At 39.3% G+C, this 21,911-nt stretch overlaps 1 protein-coding gene across 1 annotated transcript; it reads right to left on the bottom strand.

Moving 5' to 3' along the window:
• Positions 1-2,263: 2,263 nt before the first annotated feature.
• On the bottom strand, positions 2,264-20,891 carry LOC135466488 (uncharacterized). The gene is made up of 15 exons (XM_064743990.1): positions 20,773-20,891; positions 18,402-20,168; positions 16,204-17,877; positions 15,646-15,908; positions 14,653-14,696; positions 13,640-13,793; positions 13,053-13,216; positions 12,319-12,473; positions 10,834-10,914; positions 9,431-9,542; positions 8,353-8,433; positions 7,110-7,237; positions 6,278-6,394; positions 5,421-5,531; positions 2,264-4,441 (listed from the first exon to the last, which is right to left on the bottom strand). Exons 1-15 carry the CDS (start codon positions 20,844-20,846, stop codon positions 4,345-4,347), a joined length of 5,022 nt encoding a protein of 1,673 aa, XP_064600060.1. The 5' UTR covers positions 20,847-20,891; the 3' UTR covers positions 2,264-4,344.
• Positions 20,892-21,911: the final 1,020 nt, after the last annotated feature.

Genomic DNA, 21,911 nt, shown 5'->3' with positions numbered 1-21,911 from the left:
TCCATCTAAAAAGTTGTTATCAAATCGTATCCCAGGCTGTTATTCGGGTTCAACAGTTTTCCTCTCATAAGCGTTGTACACGTGCTTTTTTGAAAAAATGGCAAAAATGACTGTCTCCGATCTCTCTACTATTATTATCGAATGCTTTCCGTCGAGCAAATATAAGTTTATTCTAGGTAGTACCACTATACTTAATTTGTTTGGCTGAAATATTTCAGCATGGTATACATGTTATAGCTTGCTACGATTCACAGTATTACCTAGCGGATACCGTAAGGTATGCATGCACTTTGAGTCGGTTTACAGGCGTCTTATGCAATTGTATGTGTTCCCTATAATAGATGTATTGAGGCCTTCGTGGCTCAGTTGGTTAGCGCGCTAGCCCACCAGAAGCCTCTCACCAATGCTGTCGCTGTGAGTTCAGGTCCAGCTCATGGTGGCTTCCTCTTCGGCCGTAAGTGGGATGGTCTTCCAGCAACATGCCGATGGCCGTGGGCTCCCCTGGGCTCTGCCCGGTTTCCTCCCACCATAATGCTGGCAGCTGTGTTAAAAGTGAAATATTCTTGAGTACGGCGTAAAACACCAATAAAATAAATAATAGATAATAGATTAGAAATTAAAACCAAATCATATTATAGTTCACAAGAAAAATAGTATTTTTGTATTCTCTTAAAAAGAATAAAAAACATCTACACTCGAAAAGATCGAAACACGCACAAACCTAATGTTAAATATTTGTTGGCGGGAATTCATATAGTGTCACTTTGTTTTCCATCAAAATTTGTCACCAAAGCGTATGAACCAGTCTGTCACTCTGGTTCAACATCTTTCCTCTCATAAGTGTTGTACACATACGTTTACCATACTTGTAGACTTTCGTAGTTTTCAGATAAGCCTAGAATGGAGGTCGAGCATTCATGCCGCTGAGAGACATCTCTTTCCGATGTCGTCAAAAAAGGTTAGAATTCATGGCGATTGAACGAGTAAGAAGAGGTTCTATTGATTGCCAACATGCATTGAAATCTGAAACGTCACTTCAGGGAGAATGTTTCAAGTTTTTTCATACAAGGAAACAACTTCATTTTTCTTTTTTTTCATGTCATTTTTCATATATACTTAATACTGATCGAACGGCTTATGTCCGCCGGGACCTTCGTCCGCCGGGGGTTTTGTTCGCGGGATTTTTGTCCGCCCGGGCTTTGATCCGTCCCCTATTTAGAATATAACGTTGTCATACTGTGCTCACCAATGACACGTTTGTGGGCAAAGGCATTCTCTGAATACGATCCGCAGTACAATGGGCCCATTTGATAGTCACAGGAGACACCACTGTTGTAATACCGCACAATGGCCATATAGAAGGGAGCTTTGCAGCACATCGGCACACCTGCAGTAGACATCCTCTGAGTATTATTTTCATTACAATGGGCGTCTTTGTTGGTTACAAGATACCCTTGAAACACTGGGGGGCAACACTGCGGTACAAAGAACAATCTTGCAGTGCTAAAACATTATAGCAATACCATTTCCATCAATGCGGTTCACAAAACGCAACTGCTGTACAATTTGCATCCTTTGTAGTGCAATATATGCCCTTGGAGAGTCTGGAGACAAAGTGTAGATAGATAGTGTCCAAATCAACCCGTTATGAATAATGGATGACCTTAAGTACGATGGGAGGCCTTGATGGGTGGCCATACCCCTAAAAAACAACCCCCTCTTGCCGGTCTCCTTCCCTTTTACGCCAATAAAACAAGAAGTTTCGCACTTGAACAACACATTCCAAGATATTCAACTCTGACAAAATATTTAAGCAAGTATTAACTGGACACAGCGAATCCACGTTCCCTGACCTTTCATTGATTTAACCTTGAGATTTGTGTCAGCGTGTTTTGAGGTTTGGATGAGGTAGTTGGTGCACACGATAAAATGGTAGGACACTGCTATAGGAGAAGTTGACAACACAGTAAAATACCCAATGCGAGTATTGCCAAAAGAAAATCTGTAAAATCAAGGCACTGTACGTCTACATACTGAAAATGCGATAGCTGCATTGTTATACGCCAGTTAAATCTGTCAATTTGTAGTCGAGAGCTTTCGGAGGGCTTGATTAGTGCAACCCATATCAATTACATGTAAAAAACCGTAATAAATTTGTTAACGTCCAAAATCTGTAAAATAGAACCAAAACCAAACTATTTTATGCATAATGGTGGCACTGTGTAAATGACAATAAAATGAACACAAACAAATATTAATAAAACTAACAGCAACTTTATTAAATTACAAGCAATACTGAACTGACAAAGCTGGCAGGTTAGGTTCATTCAACACTAAACAGTCTTGCATAAAACATGGCTTCACGTGGAAGTTACAAGATTAAAATTTAACAGACTCAAGGCACGTGAATGTCTCTCTTAAGTCTCGTACATTTTCGACTCGACATTTTTTCAGAACCAATACACATACGCATACCTGCAAGGACACGTGTATCTACCTAACCAAGTACACGTGTACAGAATAAATCAACGATCAAAATTTAATTTTAGTAACGATCTACCTGAAGTTAGCTAGCAAAGCAATATGGTTGTCTTTTTTTAATTTGCAACATTTACATGTATTCACTAATTTCAGCTTTTATTTTTTTATTCACACATTATTTCTAAAATCTCAGGAAGTCACTTATTCCTTTACAATACATAGTCCGTAAAATGTTTTCGATAGCTGCATTTTAAGTTACATTTAAAGCTGTATTGTAAGTTACATTTTGGTGTTTTTCAAAAATGATGAGATAATTTTGCAAAGAGCCAGTAACTTTTAGTAGACTTTATTACAGCTCCTTGGAGAGAAAGTGCAACCACACGTGTCTATCCTACTTGTCCCTAATACATCTGGGTTGCCGTTTACAATTTGTGCAATTAACAATTCACTTTGTAATAAAATTCTTAAAACATAAATTACGAAAACATCTATGTCTAAAATGCTGTAACATCTGCGTGAAAAAAATTGAGGATGAATTTTCCATAAAAATTATTACAGCATTTATATAAAATTTCTGTGAGCGTAATCAATAGAGGTACAGAAAAAAGACCACATAAAGGAAAGGTACATATGCAAGATAATTTAAAAATATGCCTCGGTAAAAACAAGCTTGTGTATTTGTCTAACAATATACTCGGATTTCAGCAGTTTTTGAGATAATACTGTATTACCACAGATCAGAACTGTGATTGATGCAACAACAACGTGAACTTTACACTTGTATACCATGTCAAGTATCAATATGGAATCTAGATGCCAGTGCCATAATTATGAAATCAAATTCAGAAACTTTTTATGGTAGCAAACAAATTCTTTTTGTCTACACAAATATCAGGTGAAATACAACAGAAATAAAATGAAACCCAAGCACTTATTATCTGGATCAAAGAGCCATTAAAATTTTACCAAGCTTTTATAAAAAACATATTTAAAATATAATTTAAAAACCTTTTTCACAATGATACATGCAATTCTGTTCCCCTTCTGGAGGACACATCAGTTCTTTATTGGTTTTACATGTTTTTCACAAGGAAACATAATGTTTTTTGAAACTTGACAGTCAGCTGCATAATATCGGAAATCACAACAATAAGGGCAAAAATCTTAAATACCGAGAGAACGCCACCATGTGAAAAATTTTCCTATTCTCTTTTTTCACTACCAGAATTATTCATATTTTTGATCCAGCCAAGTAATAAATATTTTAATCACGTTGGTTTTCCGGACACAACTGTGACCAAAAAATGATTTTCTATTTAGTCTGGAACACATAGGAAACGAAGCAATATGTTTGTTTTTTAGTTATTGTAGTTTCTACGTGAATAAGGTACACTGAATACTATCAAACAGGATACCATTTGTTTTAAAATACATACACACAACATCCATACCCTCTGATTGTACTTGAGCTGCACTTATCACAATTTTTAAAATATAAAATTTTTAAAATAGTTTTGTTTAAAAAAAAATTGAAAATATCACAAAGCAACAGGTGAGTAAATGTATGACGTGAATTCGATGTCGTCATCATATGACAGAAACTTTATCTTGGTTCTGAGCCCGCTCGTACGAAGCCCTAACATTACGCGCACATAACTACCTTTGCTACCAGTGGTGTAAGCATTTCGTCGCCATTGTCGTCATGTGCTCATAAGAAGGCTTCTTACAAGAGGGCCCTGGTGTCTCCAGATCACCAGTACTACGTCTACCAAGACAAGACTATTTAGAAACTTTTCTATAAAATGTAAAAACTCAACAGCGAATGTGCAGAAATATGTTTGGAGGTTGAAGAATGGAAAGGCTTCAGCCCATCTCCACGGAAACGTTTGGCCTCTCCTTCTTCAGTTTGTCCGCCAGGGTCTGGACACCTTTACAGCCATACAGATGCAGGGTGCTTAAACTGAGATCAAAATGAAACATATTACTACATAATATTCACAACGAAATTTCAAAATCCCTATAAAAACGTGGGCCTGTTTAACAAAGGTGTGGCAACACTGTGTCGACTAAATTTTCCATGGTGACGGTATCTCTACACTACATATAGTCATGGAAGTCACACCAGGCGCAATCTGCCAGCGTCATAAAGAAAAAGGTTGCTGAAGTTCAAATTTCATTTATAATGTTCATGAGGACAATTTTGTAATTCAACTTCATCATGCAACACTGCAACGACTGTTGGTGCCGAATGTCTAATTACCTGGTGGACAGAAGCGGATTTAGTCTACATGTATGCTATTTTCCTTCACTAAACTCAACCACTACTGCAAACAGACAGCCAGCCAGCGTTGAAAACTGAACATGGACAAATTTTAAGGTGAGAATGTTAAATCCTATCTACTTTGGTACAGGCGCATGTGATTGGTCAAATGCTGACAACCCCTTTTCTAAAAGCTGCTACTGTTAGACAAATGTAGATATACAACACACATTTGATTGCCTTTGAATCACTGATACAAGCTGCCTTGTTACAGTATGCAGTGATTAGTGTAGCGAAGGAATGGCGCCTGTATATCCTTTACTCTGCAGGGTAATGTCTTATCCGGATGATACAAAAAAAGGGTGGTTTTGTGGTATTACAGTGTCAAACATGACTTTATCCAGAAACTAAATACCCATAATCCTGAATAATAAAGACAACTGCCTGAATAATAAAGACAAACTGCCTGAATAATAAAGACAACCGGCTGAATAATAAAGACTACTGCAGCTACAAGTATGTGAATATGACAAAACCTCAAACACAAAAATTTTTCACCTGTGCTTTCAAATTGTCCCTTTCGTATTCATGTCAATGGTATGATTTTAATAACACCTGTAACTACATGTATTTCTGGACACGCTGAAAGTTCATCAATTTTAACCAACTAAAATCTCACCTTGTACAAGCCTTTACTAGTCGTAGTATGCTGTTCTCATCAATATCAGATAGAAAATTCAGCTTAGCTACTTCAAGTTTCTTACTGCAGTGAGCAGCAAGGGCCAAAATGCTGGAAAAGACAAAATAGTTTTTGTTTACTTCCATTCCTGTAAGAAATCGTAACTTACAGGACAAGAATGTCATAGTAGATGCATTAAACAACAAAAAAAACATTAAACAAAAAAACTGGAAAGAAACTAACAAAAAAAAAAAACAAAAAAAAAAAATAACTCTACCAGAACCGAAGTTGAATAACTCTCCATCAAATATTGGGAAGAAACTTGAAGTAGAGGGATTCCCGCCACGCATTTTTTCCAAAGAAAACTGATTGCCCTCTCTCCTGTCTCTATCTTGTTGGACAGCAGTATTTATTTACATTAAAATGTAAGCAGGGTTGTCAGGTACCTCTCTAATGATGTGTGATTTTTTCCCTAGATTTCTTTTGCCTCAGTACAAATGAAACATTCTTTAGCACACCATAAAGCACCAGTTAGATAAAGAAACAAACTGGCCCTTTCCCTATTTTCTTATGAGGAAGAAAAGCTCAAATACCATGCAAAATCCTGTAATTCACCTGAAGTTTAGAACTTTTCAAGTGACACATTTCTTTGTTGATTCAATCACCTTATGGGGTCACTTCAACTTTTTTGTGGAGTTTGATTTAATTTCTGATCAGAAAATCTTAAAGTGTTGGCAAAAAAAGTGTCATATTAAGGCCTTCATGTGCTTCTGAAAGTGCACTTTTGCATACCAAATTTCAGTTGAAATACAATATCATTTGCTACACTTTCAAGTGCATGATGTTTGCTAGTATACCTTTTCTTTGTACAACTGGTAGAGCTGATATCCAGGTAGTACAGGTTAGGGCAGTTCTTAGCCAAAGTCCGCAGGCTTTCGTCAGTGATGTTCTTACAGCCACAAAGATCAATCCACCTAAACATTAACAAGAAAATTCAGAGATGTTATATTCCACGCTAAATGTTATTATGCAAAACTTATGCATGATTTTTTGTCAACATATTCTGAAAGATCACAAAATGTATCTGCACACAAAATTTTGACAATTAGAAAATTCTGTAAGCAGTTATCATTACAGAACCAATGACCAATGAGAATCATGGTATTCAATTAATATGAAAAACTTAACCACAGTGTGGCCTGGTTTTTTAAAAAAATTTTTTTTTGAAAATTGATAATATTTTTGACAGATAAAGCATAGAATTATAATCATGACAGACAGTTTTAAAGAAAAGCATGAGAATAACATCATGAAATTAATATAATTTCTGCTGCCTTCTCCAGCAATATAATGAAGTTGGATAAAAATAAAATGAATATTTATTTATTTATTTATTTGATTGGCAGTTTACGCCGTACTCAAGAATATTTCACTTATACGACGACGGCCAGCATTATGGGGGTGGAAACCGGGCACAGCCCGGGGGAAACCCACGACCATCTGCAGGTTGCTGACAGACCATAAAATTAATATAGATCCAATCTAATTCTGTGTACAGTGTGATCTAGCTCACAATGAAACAACATCGAATTGGAAACTAGATCAGTTTTAAACAGGTTTTACTGTTTATTGTAACTAGAAGTTTTTACGGTTCACACAGTAATCATTCAGACATAAGGAACGTCGTACTTCATGCCTGGCAGGTAGGTGGCAATTTCACTGAGAGCCACGTCAGAGATGTGAGGACAGTTGGCTAGGGCTATACTGCTCAACCGAGGACAATTCTTCACGATCTTCCGCACACTGGTATCTCTAACCTGAATAGCATCACCAAAAAGAAAAAGAAAAAAAACCCCAGCTGAATAAGGGGAATGAATATCCATATTTACAAAACAGCTACATTTATTAATAACATTAAACAGATAATGCATCATTACCTCAGTGACAAGTAGTACTTTTTTCAGTTTGCTTTGAAAGTGAAAATCCCTTTACATGTGACATACAGCAGTTTGATTTCTATTCCAGTACAAGACCATACACACAGCTCTTCCAGCCACATTATAATGACACCTGGACAACCTGTAGGGAATGGCATATCCCTTTTTACTGGGTTCACTGGCTGAACAGCAAGGAATTACAATAAATGTAAATTCTGAAGTCTCTGACAAGACCTATCTCATCACTGAACCCATGTTTGCTGTGTGCAAGACAAATGCTCTAACCTTCAGTCTGACATTACTAAATATCACCTAAAGTTTTAAAGCATTTTACAAGTGATATTTTGCTTGAGTCTCAATGATTCATCTACCTTACACAGTGACTTGAGAGTGTTATGGGAAGTCTGATCAATTTCCTATTAGAAAAATTTTAGAAAAAGTCCTTGGCATCAAACATAGCATTTTAAGGCCTTATGTGCTTCTCAAAAAGTGCATTTTTACATCATATTTATAAATATGACTTGTCCTTATGCAGAACTAAACAATATTTAACTTATGCGATGGCGATTTTTACACAATAAAGTTTAGGTCAATTACATCAACACACACCTGACATAATGAAGCAGGTTGCTAGTCTGGTTCCCTGCATACCTTGACAGTGACATCAGGTACATTACAAAGCTATCTCCCATACGAATCGTCATTTACATATAGTAGCACGTTCAACAAAGTACAACTATGAAAGGGTTGTTGTGATGTCTCTATGATTTGACCTAATGTCAAAACATGTGGTGTTACTAAGCTATGCACATAGAAAACAGGAACAGTTACATAAGTTGCTGTATCAGAAACAATGACGCTAGGTAAAAAGGTGAATTTGTATACTGTGCCTGCCCACTACATCTGGAGCGATTAGCGCCATCTGACGTCAGGGGGAGGTAACCAGCCAAGCAGGTTGCATGAAATTGTACTTAAAAGAGAAGCTTCCATGAAACTGACCTGTTACACCCTCTGATGTCAAGACTTTCAAGTCTGGGCAATGAACCAGTCACTTCTGCCACAGAGGAGTCTGTTAGCTGAAACAAACAAGCAACCCAAGCAAATATTAGTCAGCATATAATGTACTACTGCAGTTTTGATGTACTGGTTTCGCATTTAAATGTGATAAACTGAGGAGCAGCAGGATTCTACAACTGGAAGAGTGGCAGGTACACGAAGGTACAATAATCTCTTCAAGAAATAAAAGTGCACACTCGACAGAATCAAGCTTATAGATAAATTCTATATACATCAAGAAGGAATCAGAATCAGAAATGTCACTAAATGTCATTTTTGATAGTGAAACTTATATTTTTTCAGTAGGACATCCTCACACCTCCCAAAAAACCTCAACACACCTCTCTAACATTAAGCCAAATGTGCATTTTGACCTGGGAACCTTTTAGGATGCTCACAGCAGCTCTAACAGCGTATGAAGGAATGGTAGCAATTCGCCTACATATGTAGAAAATGTCACAACAGACATGGGAGCAAAGCTCTGGTTAACAAGTGATATCAGTAAAATTCACAGGTTATTGGTAAGCTATGTGTTGCATTAAAAGATAGTGTATGCAATAGACATATCTTACTTTATTCCATCATGTTTTTGATTATTTATTTGAGTCTTGTTTTACACTGTGTTCAAGAACAGTTCTCTTTTATGATGACAGCCAGCATTATGGTGGGAGGAAACAGGACAGAGCCCAGGAAAAGTCCATTTTCACAAATAGTGGAAATATTTTTTTACTTACTTATTTGATTTTATTTGAGTTTTATGCCATACTCAAGAACATTTCACTTGCACTACAATGGCCAACATTATGGTCGAGGAAAACCGGGCAACATTTGGTGGAAACCCACAACCATCCGCAGGTTGCTGAAAGACCACTTGGAAATAAGTTTTCATGCATTGCTTACTTTTGGAAATTGCACTGTTTTAGATAAAATGCCAGATAAGGATGAAATGAATGAGAACTGTTTTAGATGAAGATTGTATTAATGAGGTTTACGCTCCACTGAGCCTGGGATACTCACCTTATAGCACTGTCCCAGGTTGAGGGTAAGCAGATTGTGGCAGTTGTGAGCTATACTCCTAATCCCCGTCTGGTTGATGTTAAAACATCCGCAGAGCTCTAACACTCTCAGGCTACAATGGAGGCAGAGATCATGTTAAAACATCCACAGAGCTCTAACACTCTCAGGCTAAAATGGAGGCAGATATCATGTTAAAACATCCACAGAGCTCTAACACTCTCAGGCTAAAATGGAGGCAGATATCATGTTAAAACATCTACAGAGCTCTAACACTCTCAGGCTAAAATGGAGGCAGAGATCATGTTAAAACATCTACAGAGCTCTAACACTCTCAGGCTAAAATGGAGGCAGATATCATGTTAAAACATCCGCAGAGCTCTAACACTCTCAGGCTACAACGGAGGCAGATATCATGTTAAAACATCCACAGAGCTCTAACACTCTCAGGCTAAAATGGTGGCAGAGATCATGTTAAAACATCCACAGAGCTCTAACACTCTCAGGCTACAATGGAGGCAGAGATCATGTTAAAACATCCGCAGAGCTCTAACACTCTCAGGCTACAATGGAGGCAGAGATCATGTTAAAACATCCGCAGAGCTCTAACACTCTCAGGCTACAGCGGAGGCAGAGATCATGTTAAAACATCCGCAGAGCTCTAAAACGCTCAGGCTACAATGGAGGCAGGGACCATGTTAAAACTTCCACAGAGCGCTAACACCCTTAGGCTACAATGGAAGCAGAGATCATATTTTGTAAAAAAAAAAAAAAATACAACTGTAGTAAATTGGTTCATCATTATTGGCGATAGTGCATACAGCATTATCATGATAATGCATTTCACAAAATAAAGCTTAACATTTTTCACGTGACACATTTCCCTTGATTATGCTTGATTCATCCAAATTATATGGCTGCTTGAAAGTTATTTTGTGAAGTTAAAAAACTTAAGTGTTGGCATCAGAAAAATGATATAAATGTTTTCATGTGCTTCTGAAATTGCGCTGTTGCATACCAAACGTTGGAGGCGATGCAGTATATTAGTGCTGAGAGCTACTCAAGATCATTCTCTCATTCAAAACCATGAGTGGTCACGGTTTTCTCAAATTTTCAAATTAAAATTTCACCTGCAAATAATGATGATACCATTATCACAAGTCAAAACCACTTAGAAAAAAGTAATACAAAACGAAACCAAAACTGGCCGACTGTGAAAGATTCACAGAAGATTCTAAAATATTGATAGTTTGCAGACCAAAAAGCCTTAAAATTATTAGATCAAACATTTCAACATTTCTAATGCTTTAATATTCATCTGTTGGTCAGCACTGCACTGAGACTTGTTATCCTCATTCATTTCTGTATGTACAGGAAACTACATCTGCGAAGTAGTTGTAACAAACCTCTTCCCATGCTTGCGGAGCAATGTTTCCAGGCCATTGTTGGTAATTGACGGGCATCCATTTATACACACGCTCTCCAGTCTGCAACGAGCAATCATTCAAACATGGATTTAACGAAACATGCTAAAAATGACAAATGCAGTATGAGGACATCACATACATGTCCAGATAAGTTAATTTACTAAAATCTATTTAACTACTGTATTACTGTCCTATTCCAGAATATTTCATTCGTATATGAGTAGCTGGTTTGATAAAATCTACTGCAGCCCTCTACAAAACTTACAATCTTTAGACTGCTCGTGTACTGCATGTAACTGTTTATATAAACATAAAATTAGAATTTCCTGCAAAATTAGCACCAGCAGTGAAGACTTGGTGAGACTCAGTGTTCTGAAGATAGATAGTTGTTCACTTGTATGACTGATTTGTTCATCTGTATGGGCTGTTCACCTGTAAGAGTTAGCTGTTTACATGATACAGTGAGCTATACACCTGTAAACATGAGCTGTTTACCTGTAAAAGGGTGAACCGTTTACCTGTAAAAGTGAGCTAATCACCTGTAAAAGTGAGCTGTTTACCTGTAAGAGTGAGCTGTTTACCTGACACAGTGAGCTATTCACCTGTAAAAGTGAGTGGTTTACCTGGATGGGTGTAACTGTTTATATAAACATAAAATTAGAATTTCCTGCAAAATTAGCACCAGCAGTGAAGACTTGGTGAGACTCAGTGTTCTGAAGATAGATAGTTGTTCAATTATATGACTGGGTTGTTCATCTGTGTGGGCTGTTTACCTGTAACAGTTAGTTGTTTACTGGACACAGTGAGCTATTTACCTGACACAGTGAGCTGTTTATGTGACAAAGTGAGCTATTCACTTGTAAGTGTGAGCTATTCACCTGTAAGAGTGAGCTGGTACCAGTAGAAATGAGTTGTTTACCTGGAAGGGTGAACTGTTTGCCAGTGAGAGAGAGCAGTTAAACTGTACGAATGAGATGTTTGTCTGTGAGGGCGAGCTGTTGGTTTGTGAGGGTGAGCTGTTTTACCTGTGAGGATGAGCTGTTTACCTGTTTACCAATGAGGGTGATCTGTTCACCTGTAGGGGTTAGCTGTTCACCTGTTAGGGTGAGTTGTGAGTGATGGTAAGCTCACAAGCAAACAAGCAAGCCTGTGTGGGTGAGCTGTTTACCTGTAAGGGTGAGCTGTTTGCCTATGAGGGTGAGCTGTTTGCCTGTGAGAGTGAGCTGTTTGCTTGTGAGGGTGAGCTGTTTGCTTGTGAGGGTGAGCTGTATACCTGTGTGGGTGAGCTGTCTGTATGTGCGGGTGAGCTGCTTTTGCCTGTGCGAGTGAGCTGTTTGCTTGTGAGGGTGAGCTGTTTGCTTGTGAGGGTGAGCTGTTTATCTGTGTGGGTGAACTGTTTACCTGTGAGGGTGAGCTGTTTACCTGTGAGGGTGAGCTGTTTGCCTGTAAGGGTGAGTTATTTACCTGTGAGCTGTGGAGCAGATTGTAGAGAGACCGCTATCTGTCACATATGTCCAGCTGACGTCTAGGTGAGTCAGGTGTTTACACTGTACAGAGGCCTGCCTCAGCACCACATCCCCCACCAGTGCCCCACGACTGCACCGACTGATGTTCAGTTCCTGGTAAACACAAATGGATCTTGTGTTTAACAACCAAGGCAGAACAAGCTGAATATTCCAGTATTATTCATTTAAACATGATGATTCGCACACAGTTAACATGAGGTGCGCTTCCGTAGTTCATTTGAGTAAGACTTCAAACTGTACCTTGAAAATACTGCATCATAAAATATACAGTGTACAACCACACTGAAAGATCTCACTTTCTGCACACAAATAATATGTTGAAAAATGTGCATTCTTGTCAAACTAACGACTTCATTGGAATTATCTCAGGCATCACGAAGCTCAAAAAGCTCACAAAGCTGTCTGTATACTGTATTATACTGTAGTATTACCTGTGAAGTTAGATTTAAACTTACAAATTAACTCTCAATTTTGTTGAAAAGTTTTACAGTGACTCTCAGTATTAAAGTAAAAATCCCTTATGTTAGTCACAATATTAGCCAGCAATCTATTTTGAAGTTAAAACTAAGTCTGACTTTAGTCTATAAAGGCAGCTTGGTGATCCTAGGGTCAAAAACTTATTGCAAACTACTGTTTCAGATCTGTATCACCCATCTAAGCCATTTCACTCACTTCCAAGTAGCTACCACAATGCTGGAACATCCTCTGTAAACCATTAGCAGTGATGTTATTACCATGACACTGAATAAGGGACAAGCTGATTGGTTGGCGTCGTCCAATCACATCCAGCATATCATCTGAGAGATCCTGACGTTTTGTCATAGAAATACTTTTCCCTGGAAAAGAGAAAACCAGAGATATTACAGATGGGAACTGAGTTATCTTTCCACAAAAATCCCTTCAACCAACAATCAAACAATATTTTTGTAATATTTTTACACAAAGAAAAACAAATCTTGGAAAACACGATCCATTTTCTTTTGATGCCAGCAGACAATATTTATTCATTTTTAAGGGAATTGATGATCAGAAATAAGTCTGCAGTTTCTCAAGAAAGTCTGAAAATACCATACCCTATCTCCAAATTACATTAGCAATCACCTGTTCTTGTGAAATCACTTGCTTTTCATTTTTCAGACTTCAAACAAAAAAGTCTGAAATCAGCCAAATGGAGGAAAATTTAAATTTTAACTGACAGTATGGCTCTTCAGTACAACCTCTACTCCTAAATCTTTTTTTTAATGTGTACACAAACTTACAGAGAGACTGGTCCATGGCCACTCTATAGAACTGCTTACAGACCATGGCACACCTGGCCAGGTCTGCTAACGACAGGTGTGACAAGATGAAAAGGAGGATCTCATCAGGTATGCACAGCCAAATGGAAAAAGTGCCCTCACTGATACGTGGAGTCTGAAACAAAACAAAACCATGTAGTTTGGAATGATTGAATTAATGATTTATTAATGGGAAAAATACCACATTAGCAACTTTAGATTGAATTATTGTAAATATCATTTAGCCCCTTGAGTTTCTGGACAAATCCCACCCACTATCAAAGATGTGTCCACTCCTAGATTTCTTCCTTATAAGTTGCTGGTGTGGGTTCATAATTCTCAGTGCAAATGTATGTGGTCTTCCAGCATGTACGTACCACATAAAAATACAGACTTTACAAAAACTCCATGAAAGGCATAACTGTCTGACAAATGCATTAGCCAGATGTATACAGCCACATGCCATATAAGATCTAATTGTAGGCTGATTAATTAATTGCCCTAATTCCTCAACCTTTTTGCATACAAAAGAGCAACTTTCAGCGGAATTTATACATATTTTTATTTTGATTTTGGAGACAAAACTACTTTGATTGGGTTGGCCAATTTTAGAACTTCCAAAAAAAGTATAATTTTAGCAGTCTACACAGAATAATGCCTTCAGAATATGCTTGAATTAGCATCTTGTAAACAGGTGAAGAATTAACACCATGTTCAAGAGCTTTTTTTCTTCATATGATGGTGGTAAGTGCCTGTTTTGTGGGTAGGGAAACCTGAGGATCCCTGGGTAAACCACGTTTACTGACAAACTTTTCCACATAAACCACAAACGTGCAAGTCATATTGGTGGAAAGCAAAATGGTCGGCTATAAACGTCCTCAAACCTCAAAATGTCACCGCTGCTCCAATGAACAGTGAAAACCAGGTGTATGTACACACTCCGTGTCCAAGACCTAAACTTAAAAATGTAACTTAGTATGGGCCTGTTTACTCACCATAGAATGATACATGTCATAAGCACTTTGAGCCGTAACATGATCTGAAACACACCAGAGATAACATGTTGTAAGCATTTTGAGTTGTAATATGATCTGAAACACACCAGAGATAACATGTCCTAAGCATTTTGAGCTGTAATATGATCTGAAATACACCAGAGATAACATGTCATAAGTATTTTGAGTTGTAATGGTGGGTGGAAACCGGGCAGAGCGTAGGGGAAACCCACGATTATCCACAGGTTGCTGTCAGACCTTCCCACGTACTGCTGGAGAGGAAGCCAGCATGAGCTGGACTTGAACTCACAGCAACCGTATTGGTGAGAGGCTACTTGGTCACTACGCTGCGCTAGCGCACTAACCAAATGAGCCACGGAGGCCCCTGTAATATGATCTGAAACACAAAGATAACGTCAGATATACAGAAATGCTATCATCTGATCATACTACATGTGTACAATGTATCACACGAATATTAAGAAGTAAACAATGTTTTGTAAATGAATTTAAATGAAACTTCACCCTTTGTTCCACAAAAACAAAACCCTGCTACAAGATATGGTTTACATTGAATCTGGGTGTATGAAAACATGCTTCCTACACTGCTATCTTGGGAACTTCATGGAGGTCAAGGACAGTAAAATTTAAATCTATGAGTAAATTGATTGGAATGAATATAATGAAAATATGGAATATGGTATATAATTAATATATGTATAATGTTAGTTTGTATGTCTGTACTCCCTCTGGTCTGGTAGGTGCCCGGGGGAATGTTACTCGTGAGACACAAGACGATACTGAGGAATTATTTGAAATAATGTTCAATCTGCATGTCTCAATCAGCAATGTACTGTCAACTTTGCCGGAATGCATTGTGACACTTTCGCTTATAAACTTATTTATCTGATACATAATACATAATACATAATATACACACAGTATCGCAGCACATACCCACTACCCTGCTTTCCCGGATATGACCTAACCTACCTGGAACGCCAGCTGGGTGGGGAACCGGTGTGGTTACAGCTGTTTTAACGGGCACAGGGATAGGCACAAAGTCCTTAGGTTCCTGTTCCCCTTCAGCAGAGGCACTGATCCCACTGACCTCTGTGACATCGTCACTCTGTAACACACCCAGAATCTTACGCATGTTCAGGGTTCGGCTTTTCAGGTTAATGTCTCGCTGACCCTCCCAAGAGCTCTTCCTTCTGCCGCCTGCACTGTCTGGCCGTGTCTCAACTTTTGCTTTCCTGTTAAAGTGAGGATGGTGCTCAAATGTAAGAAACCTGAAACTCGCCATCTGCAAACCACAGATTGGTCCAATATTCTCTTATAATACATACCAGTCTCAGTCTATTGTGGTTACAAAATGGTTTTTAAACTACATAAAATAAGATAAGATAAGAGTCAATGACATCTGTTTTGCCCTGGTCTGGTAAGCTATCCCGAATATTGATTTTCTACATACCACTGCACAACATGTATATGATAGCAAAGAGTACTCATGATGATTCTACATGCCATCATGCCTGTTATCATGCCCACCTTCTGAGGATGTCAGCACTGGCAGGTCGTTTCTGGGGGTGGGGTTGTGAGCGCAAAGGGCTATCCTCGTTGGAGTCAGCAGATGAAGACCCATCCTTCTGAACATGTGCACTGTGTGACATCAGACCCTGGCAAGATTTCTGCCCTCGTCTTCTTCCCTGAGGCGGTAAAGATCTGTCCTTGCTTAGCTCCCCATGGTTGTAGGAAGACCAGGCAATGCTCGATCTCATCCAGTGACGTTTGGGAGGCTTGGCCTCTATGGATGCTCGCACAATGCTGGGGGTCTGGTTCTGTGGGAAACGTTTATCTCTTCCTGGGCTAGGTTTCACATTTCCTGGTTTTTTGATTTTGCCCTTTAGGCTCTTCTTCCTTTCACTGTTGGGACCCTTCACACAATGTACACTGACAACCCTAGGATCAGCTTGGAGCTTGTTGACTAAACCTGCCGACAGGGGGGCATCGCCTTGACCCATTTCTTTGCCCAGGAGTTCATCACCATCTTCATCTTCGTCTGTTAAGGACAGGTCCAGTTGTTTCCCTTGTTTAGCTTCCTCGTCACTGCTGAAGCCGAGGTCTAGCAGTGGAATCTCGTGACCGTTACGACTGACCGTGCGACTGCTCTGGCCATCTTCCAAACCAAACACTTCGATGTCAATGGCCTTGCCTGGTTTTTCACCTGACACTGGATCATTGGCCCCAGAGGTGGTAGGTCTAGCCTCATGAAGCCAAACATCTTGATTATCAATAAAATTGTCCATTTCCTCTGTACTTCGAGAAACAGCCATCTTGTTACTTTCCTTGTTCTGACTTCCGGATGTTGGAGTCTTCTTTCTTTGAATTGATGTCCCACATCCCCAATTCCGTTTTCTCAGGTAGGACTTCAGAAAACTCCGAATGACAGGGTCTCCTATGGACTGACAAATGTCGATGATTTCCTTGTCCATCCTTCCACTGTGTTGAGCCTTTTCCCTGTCTTCACCACTGGATGCTCCTCTTCCACTGTCTACAGTATCAAGCTTTTGGCCTTTCTCACAGCGCTCACTGCTGGAACTCTCAACAAGTCTTTCTGAATCTATCTCATGGATCTTTCTGAATACATGATTAAGGCCTTCAGCAAAGTGCACCTTGGGCTTGGGTGGAGATACCCGGTCATCAAATCCACTGTCTTCTCCCTCGAGCTGGACAGGAACCTGTCTGGGTTTTGAACTGACGACCATCGCCTCCACACCAATAAGCACCTCTCCACAGTTTCCACACCAGGACATGTAAGACTTGTTCAGGGCTGAGCACTCTGTACACATCTTGGCTTCATTTGGTTCAGTCACCGTCTTCTTTTTGGAGGAAATGCAGTTCCTCTGGCTGCTATCACCATTCGCTTCAGTACGAGGTAATGGGCAGTTCAGAAATGGGACGTCGATACCCAGTTCTTTCAGCCTCTCTGTGACCCCTCCTGCCTTAAGGTTGGTGATTGTACTGGCTACCAGTGTTTCCAGTTCCTCGTCCATGGGTGATTCTGTCTGGGCAGTTAAGTGCTCTTCATCCAGACTAGTAAAACTCCTACCTGCTTTTGGTACGTAGTAGCTCTCTATAGACGAAAAGTATTTCTCTAGCCTGTCAACTGCATACTGCTCTGAGGAATTCAGTTCCTTAACATCTGTAGCTCCTTGTCTGCGCCTGAAAGTACACAAATGTACATGAATACAAGTGACAGTGTAAGAGAAAATAAAACATGTAATAATACTGCCTCTAAGATTGATTGTTTGAGTCATACACATGTAAGTTATGTTATATATTTATAATGGAACAAATATTTTCCCTATTTTATTTGAATGCGTTATAACATGTTTTCATTTCTTTGCCTCAACAGATGTAGTTCAAATGCACGCATCATACTTTTTACACACACTTATTTAGGACACACCTGTCTACGTAGACAGTCTAGACAGAGCTGACCAATCAGATCACATTTCTCTTCATAACAGTCCTTTGAGGATTGGTCACCCAAAACTAAGACATCGGTTAACTGTAACCATGCCTAGCCTAACAGCCTACAATGCACAAGACATCTTTGGCAGCATTGCTTGCGTAAAACCCACATATAACCTGTATTTAAATGAAAGTCAGTGAAAGACAAATGAAAGACTGTTAAATGTCACAGTTGACATGAGTTCAATAAAATAACAAACATAATGCCTTACCTATTTTCATGAAAGTGACGCACCCCGTCCACATGTTCCCTGTGCGTGTGTCTGACAGCGGGCATGTGACCAGCTGGGGGGTGGGGGATGGGAGAATCAACCGTGTAATTCGCACTGGGGGTCAGTCCATCTAGTTGAGTTCCAGGGACGCAGATGTCCTTGTGGGCAGGCTCGAAGTGCTGACCATTGACCAAAGGCTGGTGATGGTACGATTCATGCCTGTAACCACAGGTTCTGTGATGGTGTGATCCATCTTGTGGCTGAGTCAGTGGCTGACTTGTCGGGATGTAATCGTCTGAGGTCTGTCCATGGGGTGGACCCCAGGGTGGCTGGGGGACTGGGTGGTAGACCTGTGGGCTTTGGTGTGATGACCCACTGTAGGGATATGACATGGGTACATTCTGCGACATAGTCACAGAACCTCTTCCAGAATGTGGTGGGTGGGGAGAGAATGGGTGACGGGGACTGGCGAAGATGGTTGGGTGTGGAGAATGTGGCATCATGGAAGAGGCCGGGTGGTTTGGACTAGAGTAAAACATCATAGGCTGTCCATACATGTGATTTGGCTGGCGCTCCATGTTCACGCACCTGTAACTGGGAGCTGGGTAGCCTTGATACATCAGAGTCTCTAAGTCCCTTGGGGAGAAAGTTTGTGGGGTGCCCTGGTACATGCCATTGTAATTCAAATACGGGTTGTGCGGAATTTCATCATAGGCCTGCTTGTAGATCTGGTTACTGGAATAGACCACGTTTGGGGACATTGATGTCTGATCATAGTTCCTCACTCCGTAATCCTTATGAGCTAGTGGCAGTTCCCTGTCCAGCTCACCCCTAGACTTCACCACAAAACTGGACACCAGGGCGGGGGCATGTTTGGGTCTGTTCAATCTCTGTGGGAACAGATCCTCAGACAGTTTAGAATTATCTCCCTTTTTGAAATCCATACTTTCTTCCCTCCCTCCACTGTTGATAAAGTTACTGGCATTTTTGCCCTTGCGATCACTCAGTCTCCCTGGAGAGTTTTTCCTTTCCAGTTTTAAAGCCTCGATATCTCGTCGGGACTTTTCCAGGAATTCCTGATACTTTTCTTCCCCTAGCAACTGTCGCAGTTCGCTATCACACAGGGTATCTTCCAACGCACCCAGCCCTTCATTCACGACACGCCCTGTAGCTCTGGGGGCAGTGAAAGATTCTAAAGCTCTATTTCCTGTCTCTAGTTGTAGCGCTCTATTAGAATCAGGTCTGTGGGTGGACAAGCCTAACTGTTCTATATCAGTGCTTGCAACCATGTGACAATAACTGTTAGGAATTCCATTGTGTGTCAGACAATTCCACACTCCTACACCCTCCTGTTCAGAGTTCACCAGGGTTCCTTGTGATAAAGATGAAGGTTCTCTGAAAAAATTAACAGTTTTTGTGACTGAGCTTGCCTTAGTCGTGGAATGTGGCAGGGATTCTTTTTCTGACAGGGTGTCAATAATGTCATCCTTTTCAGATTGTCTCGGCTTTACATTGCCTCTTTTAACAACAGAGTCTTTACATGCAGACTGTTTCCTGAACGGCACATCCACACGCTGTCCTGCCTCTGGTCCTTTGTTGCCATTCTTCTCAGTACTTGACTCAATTGTCACTGGAATATCACTTTCTTCCTTGGACTGAGAGAAGTAGGCCAACCTTTTTTTCCTTAACTCATCAAGATCGGAATCTCGCACATCTTCACCGACACCTTTCATTGACTCCATCTCCTCTGTACTTTCATACCCACTCCTGAAAAAAATTCATAACTACATGAATATCTTATGACATCATCAGTTTCTCATATTTATTAACAAATTAAGGCTTTCCTTAAAATTTCAGTTCTGTTTTACAAGTCATGTTTAAAGCAAAAATCACTTGTACATTTGATCACATTTGTTTTCATTTACACAACTTTTTAAACTTCCAACCTTATTTTTAAAAAATACATTTATCTCAGAAGATTGTTATTTTACATGATTACTGCATCTTTATTCTCTTTCAATTCTTCTCATCCCACAACATACAGTACATGGATAAAGGGAGTTGTGTTTTTCTAATATTTTGTCTCAGATGTGAAGTTTGAATTATAAATGTGAATGAATGTTTTATATTCAAATCTTTCTGTGACATGAGGTTACCGTTGAATTGCATGCAACAGCTTCTTGTCTGTACATAAAACTAGCAGGTTACAAGCTTAGGGTAAAACCGTCATGGATTTTGGAAGTAGAATGAAATCAAAAATTTAATGACATCCTATCCTGAATAAATCTGTACATGTTAATCTTTAAAAAAAAAAAACTCTGTATAATCTTTAAAAAAAAAAAAAAAAAAAACCTGGCCATCTCCCACTCACTTGTTTTGTTCTCTGTACATGTGTGTAGGGGTTACAGCCAGCAGCGGGCTTAGGAAGGGTCGGTATTGGGCCATCTCCTGCAACCCTATTTCTGCTGGTTCGGACAGTTGCGGGGACAGTATGTATGCTTTATCTTGTTATACATATACATTGATGTCTGTTTGATTGGACTCTGAAGTTCATGTTTCCTATATATTGTTTTATCTGTGAAGGCCTTGGGGAATAACAGTTATACTGTAAATTGATTTGAGCTACCTTCATTAAATAAAGATATTATATATATATATATATATATATATATATATATATATATATATACACACACACACACACACATACATATGAATATAAAGGAACATGGTCACAACAAAACAGAAAGGCACACTGCCAGGTATGGTCTTTGACTTGCTACAGAAAGAAATCCAAACATACTCCAAAGCAATATAAAATGTAACTGGACATTAGGTATGCAAGCGGTTATGGACAATCGAATGTTAAGGGTGGATCCACAAATGCTTTATTACTTACATCATGTATTAAAATCTATAATCAGCACATACACACAGGAAGTGTGGTGATTGTAAAGATAAAGATCATCTGAAGACTGAACTTACAGTTAGTTACACAACGCTGAAAGTGAAAGAAAGATGCAGATACCTCTCACTAGTTTATCATTATCCTGACTGATATCCACTGTTCTTGGAAGCATGTGTGATATAGTATTACTACAGTGAGAAGACAAATATCTTAGTACTTATAAATATTGTACAAATATAGAGCCTACACTAAACCATATGCAATAATGCAGACATTTTCTTTCAGCTCCAACAAATTCAAGATTGCTTGCATCCAGGTATTTGCTGTTTTACTTGTGATAACATGCTTTACTCATGCAGACATGGTGGTGAAAGCACTGTCTAATGTAACATGTGAGTTTAATAATACAAAACTCCAACACATTATATGTATTTATTTCATTGGTGTTTTACGCCATACTCTAGAATATTTTGCTCACGCGATGACGACCTGCATTGTGGTGGGAGGAAACAACCATCTTACAAGGGAACTTACAACCATCTGCAAGCTGCTGGCAGACCTTCCCACATATGACCAAAGAGGAAGCCTGCAACTATCATGAT

Source organism: Liolophura sinensis, chromosome 6, assembly GCF_032854445.1.
Source record: "Liolophura sinensis isolate JHLJ2023 chromosome 6, CUHK_Ljap_v2, whole genome shotgun sequence".
In the NCBI taxonomy this organism is placed as follows: domain Eukaryota; kingdom Metazoa; phylum Mollusca; class Polyplacophora; order Chitonida; family Chitonidae; genus Liolophura; species Liolophura sinensis.
This window is presented reverse-complemented; position numbering and strand designations above follow the sequence as displayed.